This window comes from Mchenga conophoros, linkage group LG5 (genome assembly GCF_057382185.1).
Source record: "Mchenga conophoros isolate Kocher_MC1m ecotype Shallow Benthic linkage group LG5, M_conophoros_male_GT1.1, whole genome shotgun sequence".
In the NCBI taxonomy this organism is placed as follows: domain Eukaryota; kingdom Metazoa; phylum Chordata; class Actinopteri; order Cichliformes; family Cichlidae; genus Mchenga; species Mchenga conophoros.
In genome coordinates this window covers 35,748,312-35,758,715 of record NC_140530.1, presented here as the reverse complement: position 1 = coordinate 35,758,715, position 10,404 = coordinate 35,748,312, and the positions used below count along the sequence as shown (strand labels likewise).

General features: G+C 39.2%; 1 protein-coding gene across 6 annotated transcripts in view; it reads left to right on the top strand.

Annotated features, from left to right (window-relative positions):
• Positions 1-526: 526 nt before the first annotated feature.
• Positions 527-10,404, top strand: part of shmt2 (serine hydroxymethyltransferase 2 (mitochondrial)) — a 60,864-nt gene continuing 50,986 nt past the window's right edge. For 2 of the 6 annotated variants that reach the window (XR_014892516.1, XM_085275145.1), the window contains exon 1: positions 592-706. Coding sequence is in view for 4 of the 6 variants with exons in the window: in XM_085275145.1 (XP_085131271.1) it covers positions 674-706 (33 nt within the window). In the remaining 2 variants the exon portion in view is untranslated. The other 4 variants (XM_085275141.1, XM_085275143.1, XM_085275140.1 and 1 more) reach the window with 4 other exon arrangements.

Below are 10,404 nucleotides of genomic sequence, written 5' to 3'. Positions count from 1 at the left end.
GACCGGGACGGATTTTCTCCTGTCACTTTCTTGGCCTTTACAGCTTCGTTATCTCTCACGTGCTCTCCGTTGTTTTTTTCCTGCCAGCTGACTTCTGTATCACGTGGTATAAGCCTCCGCCCTTGTCATTTGTTGAGTCATTTGTTGTTTGAAGAGTGGGCGCTTGTTTTCATGCAGCTTATGTCCCGGAAGAAAATCCGGTACATACGTCATCTTTTTTTTTCTTTTTTTTTTAATCGTTGTCATTTCGAAATGAGTATGGATTGAGATTGCAATTTTCTAACGATTAATTGTGCAGCCCTAATTCATAGGTTGTGTTCAATGTTTATTTCTGTTGTAATTTGACATTAATTAAGGCATCTTATCTTATTATCTTATCTTATCTTATCTTATTATCTTATCTTATCTTATCTTATCTGATTATTAAATAATTACTTCATGCTTTAGGAGCTGGACTGTAGTGCGACCACGCACTCTGGGCACTTCTGTATATGAGCACTGTAGGCACACAGCTAGTTTTTGTGTTTTCTTCACTGCAGTGTGCCTACATTTCCCATCGAACCCTTCGGTAGGACGAAAGTGACTACACTTTTTTTTTTTTCAACCAGCCCTTCGTTTCTGTCAGGGGTGTGGGCGCTGCTGTGCTGCTTCTTCGTCAGGTCTACCTGGAAATATGCGGCTATTCGCTCTGAGACGACTCACACGGGTAACTGTAATATATTTCTGTGCTATTTTGCCCCTGAGGTAATGTTTCTTACTGCTGCTTAAGTAAACTGTAGTGTTTATATTTAATAAATAGAAATGCTCAGCAATAAACCGCTGGCTGTTTTCTGTCTGCCCTTTATGCACTGCATTCATGGAAACTTGAGGTTGCCAGAGGTTAAGTTTGGTGAATGCAGCTGGGTCCACGTGATGATGCCACAGCGACTGCCACAGCTTGCAAGCATAAAAAGTGAATTCATTATTATTATTTTTTAAGTGTAAATTAATAATGGTTGCACAAGAACCTTCATTAAAGATAACATGATATTCAGTCCAAATACTTGGAACCGGGATGTGTTATCATGCTGCGTGTTATACTTGTATTTGTATGTTTTTGTGCTAGCTCGACAGATGATCACTTTGTAAAAAAAAAAAAAAAAAGACTGGATGAAATCATACTGAACTGTGTACTGTCTACCTTTGGATTAAAACATACTCTTATAAAGTAAGTATATAAAACAAGTGAGGTTTTAAAAATTAAAAAAGAAGGACAACAACTCATTAGGAAGTCAAACTTTGTTGCAAACCAGATTTGGCTTTGTTTTTATTTATTCTGGAGTATTAGATTCATATCAGCATGCTTTAAAAATGAAAAAACAAAAAAACCCAACCAAAACAGTGTATTTAAAGTTTGTGTGGCAAGTCGGAACTGTTGGGACCTAACAATTATATCTACGCATGAAAAACGATCTCTCATATAAGTTAAGCTCTAATGACCTAGCTTTGTAAAGTTTTGTTTGCATGGGAAAAAGTGCTGGAAAAAGTGGAGAAGAAGTGGCATGGTTAGGTTGGAGTCAGGTACAGTTTAATGCAAATGCAGTTAATGTAAGTACAGTCTTAGATTATTTAGTCTGATAATAAATAACTGTAAATATTTTAGATGTTTATTGATTGCCATTCCTGCTGACAAAGGGTTTATAGAATAGAATAGAATTCAACTTTATTGTCATTGCACATGCACAGGTACAGGGCAACGAAATGCAGTTTGCATCCATCCAGAAGTGCTTTAGTGATATAGATATATTACAATATATATTAGCAATAATATAGATATGTGAGTATATTACAGAAAATGGGTCTATTATGGTATGTTATAATGTACACGGTATGAAGTATGTTGTGAATATTCTATAACTATAAGTATGTACAGGCTGTAGTGAGTACAAGCTATGTACAGGCTATGAACAGGATATAAATATGAAATTTAAAAAAACTATACAGAAATCTGAGATATACAGTTATACAGAAATGGGAACTATGCAAGTTATAAACAGTTGTAGGATTAAAAAGTTATCGTATGTACAGAATGATTATTTACACAGAGTATGAAGTCAAGTAAAGCCCTGATTCTGAAATATTAGGATGCCAAAAAATACCAAAGAGTGCCTCATTGTGTGATAGGAGTTACATGACATGTGAGAACTTGCCTGTGGATTGCTTAACAACATTCGTCACCAATTAATTTACAAGGAAACAAAGCTACAGCTGCTGTTCGCTGTAAATGTTAGTTACATTTAGAAAACTCATGATCTGAAGTACAGTTGGATTATTGAAGAATGTGTTTAACAATTTCAAATGGCTCTTAAATACATGCAGTAATTTTGCAGGCAAACATCTTCCATTAGATTGTGCTTAAATCCTAATATTTAGTTACTTTTGGATTAGTCGATTATTCTGATTTCTTCTCTCCTGCCTCCTAGGCACCAGGACCACTCCTATTACTTCCTATCACGTCTCCCCCAGACATAAAAGAGGATGTTACCCGGATTTGCACATTGGCATCAAACCTTGTTTCTGGGTATAATAAGGACAGGCACACTCCAGATTGAGCTTTTTAAAAAAAACACAACATTTTCCCAAATTTAAATGATCACATCTTTGAAAGAGCAACCTGTGAGTGACAGATATGGAATTTGAATTTTATAATTAACATTATTTTCAGATTTGATTTTCATCAGTTCAGTTTTTTGCAAAGTGAGACGTGAGGTGTAGAGACAATAATAAGATTGTTTGTGAAAACATTGGAGAGTGCTGCTGTTCGCACAGACTGTAGAGGGAATCGTGTACATCAAACTTTTTTTTATAACCAATGGTTTTTGTGAGAGCTAGAGGTCATGTTGAACTAAACGTAGCTCAAACATCTAAACTTTTTGGGTTTGCTTTGCTGAACACTTGAAAATCTTTAGTTGTCAGTAAGAGATGTGGCCTCCTACAGATTTACTGATATGGCCGAAGGCCTTTAACAACTTGACCAGTAGGAAGGTCATCCTATCAGTGATGTAACCAAGAAACTGACATCAATTTACCAAAAGAAACTTTAAGAAAAAACATTCTTTGTAAACTCTAGAGACATTTGTGTGGGAAAATCCCATTGGATCAGCAGTTTCTGAAACACTCAGACGAGCCCATCTGGCACCAACAACCAAGCCAAGCTCAAAGTCATTTAAATCACCTTTCTGCCTCGTTCTGGTGCTCAGTTTGAACTTCAGCATGTTGTGTTGATTGTAAATGGTAAATGGCCTGTATTTGTATAGCGCTTTACTTAGTCCCTAAGGACCCCAAAGCGCTTTACACTACATTCAGTCTTTCACCCATTCACACACACATTCACACACTGGTGATGGCAGCTACATTGTAGCCACAGCTGCCCTGGGCGCACTGACTCCCATTCACTAAACATATATGTTTAGTCAGGTCTACTACAATTGCAATACAACCTTTTTTTAATCTATTTGTATTTATTTTGAATTAACTGAAGAAAACATTTTAAAGTTGACATTCTCTCCTTGTAATTTCGGTAGAATCACAACTAGTGCATAGCTTTTCATTTTGACAGATTTACATTAATCGGATTATGTTGTTGGACAGGATTAGCTGCATTGATAAGGTCCAAAGTAGCTTTTAGCTGTCCAAAAAATGATTTAAAAGATTTAAAAGCTAGGATGACTTGAACAAAAACATATTTCACACTGTAGACCTGATAGAGTTTATGAGCGGGGTTTCATGGACGAAAGGCTTTGAGCCAGCCTTGAACCCAAAAGTGTTAGCATCCACAGCATGTGTCTGAAGCACTAGGAAACCATCTTTAAGAAGTGCAGTGCAAAGATTACAGTATAAATGTGCCGTTCCACTGCCTACGCCTCCTGAAGATTGCCTTTGTTGCCAGTATCGCTTAAGTCTCTGATTGTCACCCTGACAATCCTTTGATCCGAATGGAGTGTAGTCGTCTTGACTGTGCCTCTGTCCCTTTACGCCTCCTCACCCCGTCCAGATTTTAGTCTAGATTTCCAGTCTAGTGTCATCCAGAGTGTATCACAGGGCAATTTGTAATGGGCAGCCCTGCTATTAGTCAGTGACAGAGGAAGAGGCAACGCTGTGTCAAACTGACGGATGCTGCTGCGCTGTTGACACTTCTTCTCTGCAACCTTAAATATCTGTTGTGTTCTTCTGTGGGCTCACCCAGGACTGCAGCTATCGATTAGTTTAGTGATCGAGGATCGATTATTCTCTGAGTTAATTACATGATCGAATAAGAAACACTTCTGTTTTGTTGATGAGCTATAGTAAATATTAAGAAAAGGAAAAAAAAGACAGCTCTTTTGGGAATGAACTGCTCATTGGTTTCCATTTTATTTTGATAATTCAACTGCATACAGCATGTGGCCTAAAAAAGCTAAACACTGTCACTGAAGTTATATATTTTAAATAAAATATTTCCTAAATGCATAAATGACTAAATTATCATAAGTACAGTAATGTCCTAAAATGTCCTAAAATGAGGCTTACATACAACCTGAACTAAGAGGTCAAATAAAATAACCTTATCCTGTCTTTTTGGAAGACTTCCTTACATTAGTCAAAGGCAAAACAAAGAGTTCTGACAGTGCTTTATTTCCTAGATATGTACATAGATTTTTTTTATTTATTTTCTTTTTTTTGGGGGGGGGGGACTTGTGCGTGTGTCCAATCCAATCCAATTTTATTTATAAAGCACTTTAAAATACCCAGCACAGGAACAAAGTGCTGTATAGAAAATAAGTTAAAACAATAGAATAACGGAAAACAGCAAAATAAATAAATAAAACAGAAAACATACAATTAAAACAGCCCTATGTTAAAACCAAAACAAGATAAAACAGCATCGAATCACCTAAAAACAACTAAAATAAAAATAAAAACCAACATCTCACGTGGTGTCAAAGGCCAGGGTAAAGAGGTGGGTTTTCAAGAGTGACTTAAAAACAGATAAAGAAGTGGCCTGTCTAATCTCTAAAGGAAGCTCGTTCCACAGTTTTGGAGCTGCTCCAGCAAAAGCACGATCTCCTCTAAGTTTACGCCCAGTCCTGGGTATCTTCAGGAGCAGCTGATCAGCTGACCTGAGAGAGCGGGTGGGTGTATAAGGCTGTAGCAGCTCATGGAGATAAGATGGAGCTAGGCCATGGAGAGCTTTAAAAGTAAATAAAAGAATTTAAAAATGAATCCTAAAAGAAATGGGCAGCCAGTGAAGTGAAGCTAAAACAGGGGAAATGTGCTCAAACTTTCGAGTGCCAGTTAAAAGACGAGCTGCGGCATTTTGCACCCTCTGTAGATGACTAATATATGATGCACTGACCCCAATATAAAGTGCATTACAGTAATCCAGCCGAGTGCTAACAAAGGTGTGGATCACTGTCTCAAAGTGCTGCCGTGAAAGAATTGGCTTTATTTTTGCCAGCTGAAAGAAGCTAGATTTTACCACTGCCTTAATTTGATTGTTAAACTTCAGATCACAGTCCACTTTGACCCCCAGGTTTGTGACAGTTGGCTTAACATACTGGGCCAGGGAATCTACATACACATTGGGGGTCTCAGTGGGGCTACCAAAAACCATCACCTTTTTATCATTGAATTTTAGACATCCAAGCCTTAATGTCATCGAGACACTGAAGTAATGGCTGTGTAAGGTATCTGTCTTTTTTCTTTAGAGGGACATAGATCTGACAGTCATCAGCATAAAAGTGGAAAGCAATGCCGTGCTTTCTCAGTACAGAACCAAGAGGAAGCAGATATAAAGAGAAGAGGAGGGGGCCTAGAACTGAGCCCTGTGGGACACCACACAAGAGGGGAGCGGAGGACGACACATAGTCACCGAGGCTGACACAAAAAGTTCGCCCCGCCAAGTAGGACCTGAACCACTCCAGTGCTGTGCCCCTAATGCCCACCCAGTGCTCCAAATGAGAGAATAAAATGGCATAATCCACAGTATCAAACACAGCTGTCAAATCTAAAAGCACAAGAACAACACAGTCCCCAGCATCAGTCGCTAAAAATATGTCATTAAAAACTTTTAAAAGGGCTGATTCAGTGCTATGAAAGGGTTTAAAACCAGATTGGAAAACCTCTAACACATTTTGCTTTTCCAGGAAGGTCATTATTTGGCTGTAAACTACCTTTTCAAGAATTTTGGAAAGAAAAGGTAGTTTGGAGATAGGCCAGCTAATTTGCAAGGTTTTTTAATCAGGGGTTTGACTACTGCATGTTTAAAATCTTTAGGGACAACACCTGACATCAGACTATGGTTTACCAGTTCAAGAACCAAAGGACCAACTGTAGGTAACACCTCTTTTAAAAGTCGAGGAGGGACAGCATCATTTGGAGACCCTGTAGGCTTAAGATGACCAACAGTCTCCTTTAAAAAGGACAGAGTCACAGGCTCAAACCTGTCAAAGACAGCAGAGCAGGAAACAGAGACTGAGAGGTCATGAGCACAAGGAGAGATTTGAGCCCTTGTGGAGGAGACCTTCTCAATAAAAAAGTGTAAAAAATTTTCACAGGCTTCTGATGAGGGCTCGATACAGTCAGTATATGGTGCATTAAGAACAGAGTTAATAGTTTTAAATAAAACACGCGGGTTGTGACAGTTTGACAAAATAATGTCAGATAAGTGTTTTCTTTTGGCATCTTTTACAGTTCTTTGATATTGACGCCAACAGTCCTTCAGCATCTGGAATGACACTTGTAGTTTGTCCTTTTTCCACTTGCGCTCAGCTCGACAGCAGTCGCGCCTGACAGCTTGGGTCATGTCGTTCAGCCAGGGCTCAGATTTAGTTTTAGGCAGTCTGGTGTGTCTGAGTTATTAAATGTTGTAATGAATAAAGGAGAAGGTGTGGTGTTAAGCCTTTAGAGGAACAAGCTGTAGCTGGAATGAAGTGAGGAAATCAGCATTGTCTGAGGTTTGCACTATGCTTCGATGCAACGTTTCCTGCTGCGGAAAGCAGACATTCTGATGGTGTAGATTTTAATAATTCATGTTTATAATTATTCAGCGTCAAACAGCACTGGGTCAGTGACTTCTGCTAGCTTATGTATATTTTTACTGGCCTGCGGGTTGAAAAAAGGTTTTATTTTTATATTTTTAAATATTAATTTCAATTTAATCAATATAAAAGCAAAGTAATGTTACTAAAGCTTTGAAATAAATATGATCTAGTACATCCCATGCCCTCCTTTAAACTCACCCCTGTTCGCTGAGTATATCACTGCAATAGAAAAATGGGATGGATAGATAGATAGATAGTTATTCCAACACCAACACAAGGATATCAGATCGTGCGCACAGTGATCAGTTCTTATTTAGTGTTTGGTTTGTGCAAAAACTACTGCTTAGTTGTCCCCGCCCCCTTTGTCCTCCTGTTTCCCCTCTGCCTCCCCTCCAGCGAGGAGTTAAAGAGTTTAATGGCGTGTGGGACAAAGGAGTTTTTAAGTCTGTTGGTCCCAGACTTCTCTGGTTATTAGTGACCAACATTGTCAATAATGTCTTGCAGTTTTTTGCTGCGGTGGATAGGAGCAGCTACAAAAACTTTTTTTCAACATACTGGATCCTGTAAAACAGGTTGTTCGATGCAGGACTCCTCCCCGGGTTTTTAACAGAAATGCTTTTAATGGTGATTACAGTATCGGGTTCTGCTTCTCAGTACGGCTCCGCCTCTTTGTTCTTCGACGTGTGTGTGTGTGTGTGTGGACAAACTCTACATTAAACTACAACAGCGTCATCTTCACTGCTACTGTTGTGTTATCAGTTTTTTGTTGGAAAACCCAGGGCAAAAAATTTGCGTTGAGGATTTTTTTTTTTATAATCGAATCGTTGCAACCTACTTTCACCACTCTAATCCCATGTGTGTGTGTGTGTGTTAGTGTGTGTTTTTCTGGGTTGATTGTTGTTTGGTATAGCTGCTGATGGACAGCAGTCATCTGTAAAATTGACTCTCCTCAGGAGCTGCTTCAGGAAACGGGCAAAAACAATACAGAAGTAGGATTAATGAAATGATTTTCTTCCTTCCCTTTTCTTCTGTTTCGCAATTGTACTTTGAGCACAGATGTTTGACAGGGAAGGCAGAATGCCAACAATTACCTTATCATTGTCACGCAGATGTAGTGCATCTGTGACTCTGTCATTATTTTGTGCTCAGCACCCAGGTTGACGCGGCCTATCCCGCCCCTTTTCTCACAGCAGAGTTTTCATCAAGTTCACCTTCAAACGACAGCGTAATCTGTCGCCTAAAAATAGTCCCGCTGTGACATATTTGGTGCTTGTATCTTGGCTCTCGCTTCTCTTGGATCAGTTTGTTTTGTGTTTATTAATTAATCTCCCATAATGATCAAGGCTGAGAAATGAAGCAGGGAAACAGAAAGAAACACAACAGGGAGTAACCTGTCTTTTGGCTGTTTAAGCTCAGAGCTTTCCCATTTGGACACTGTGAAATTCACATCGATGACAAGAGGAACTAACAAAAATGCCACACAAATGTTACTTGGTTGAGAGTGCTTAGCGGCGTAGGGTGACAGGATAGTGCGGGGAAAGGATGAAGGTGAAGAGGAGAAAGGAGAGGCAGCCTTGTCTGTTTTTCAGTCTTCAGTAACCCTGTAGCCACTCAGTTTGGGTTTTTTCTGCCACTGCGTTTCCTGGCGTTGGTGTGCCACAGTCGAAAAAGAGACAGCAAAGGACAGTTCCCGTCAAGGTTTAATGACCCGTGTGATTTTTTTTTGGCGAGAAATGTGTCCTCAGAGGCAGCTCGACCTGTCTCCCAGGCCCTGTCTTTTCCAGGATCCTGGGGAGGGAAATCTCCACCATCATAAATGCTACTGGTGACAGAAGGCCAGGGTAGAGACTATTAGAAATCAGTCATTAGTGTGCCAGTTGGCTCCCCTGGCGTGTCACCGTTGTCTCTTTTGCCACACTGGGGAGCAGAGGAAGAAGTAGACAACCACAATGAAGGTGATAAACTATCTTTAGGGTATTTTATTTTATTTTTTAAAGAGTGTATTGAATTATACTATAGCTAGACCTCTTTATGTTGTAGAGATTATTTAGAATGAGAATATACATATATCTTAAAGCCTGTGAAAAACAACACTGGTAAATATTATAAAGCCATTTCAAATGAGTAAAAAGCCAAACTTAATTCACACTGCATGGAATAAGCATAATTACATGTTTTTCATATGGGTGTCCTTAAAGAGTCCTAAGTATTGTGTTAATTGCTTTTTAATGGCGCTATTAAAAGGAGGCTGTCCCTCACGCCCCAGCACACCTGTACAGATGATAACTATAGGTTTGTAGTGGGGCGATTGATCTCAGCACAGAGTCATCATCATCATATTGCTGATTAAATGAAGAGAATGAGCCAATTTGTTTTGAGTGCAATCAACCTGTCAACATTTTATTTAACCTTACAGCTCTCCCACACAGTGCTTCTTTTTTGATTGAGAGTTATAATGGGAATCCACTTAAATAGAACACAAACCTTTTTTTGTGTGTATTCAGAGGTTTTCTGATGGTCCAAGCACCGTGTCGGTGGTGTGTCATACTAACAAAGAAAAGTGGGATCAGGATTCACTTTAGAAAAGAGCCAGTGAAAATTGTATGGAGTCTGCACTCTCACACGATCAAGCATTGCAGCAGAGGAAGAACTCGCCAGCCCCAGTCCAGATTAGATAAGCAGGAAGTGCTGAATCTGTTCTCTGTATGCCTCCTTCTGGTACACTGAGGCTGTAAAAGTCGGTCCCAGTTTATAGAAGTGCTGATAGAGGCATAATTGAACAACCATGCTGATTATTGATATCACGAAAACACGCCAGCTTCTAATTATACCAGGCTGCATTAGAGTGTAAGGGAAGCGCAGTAGTTGAAAGGAGGCAAATGTCTCCTTTTTGTACAGGACAAATTAGAATCACACTTTAAATATATGAAATGATCAAATAAAGACTAGAGAATTGATGTTCTTTGTAATAGGACAGCTAGCAGCAGCATGGTGACCAAAAACTGACAAATGTCCATGAAAATTCAGCAACTTTAGGAGATGACAGGGACTTTAACTGCACCATGATCTGTGGCTACCAAGTCAAACTAATTTGATTTCTCAACTTTGAGATGATAAGCTTTCAGCAGGCTACAAAGAGAACGACATGATTAGGTGGGAAATATACAATAGTTGTACCTGGAAATCCAATACAACCATCTGTTAGCTGCAGGATGATGGACACAATCTCACACTCTGGCAACTCATGACCCAGTTTGGTGCAATGACACAGTTTTAGAAAACATTTCTACTGTAACTGCGATATCTGTGTAAAGCTGACAAACTCTAAATCAAACCTTTTCCT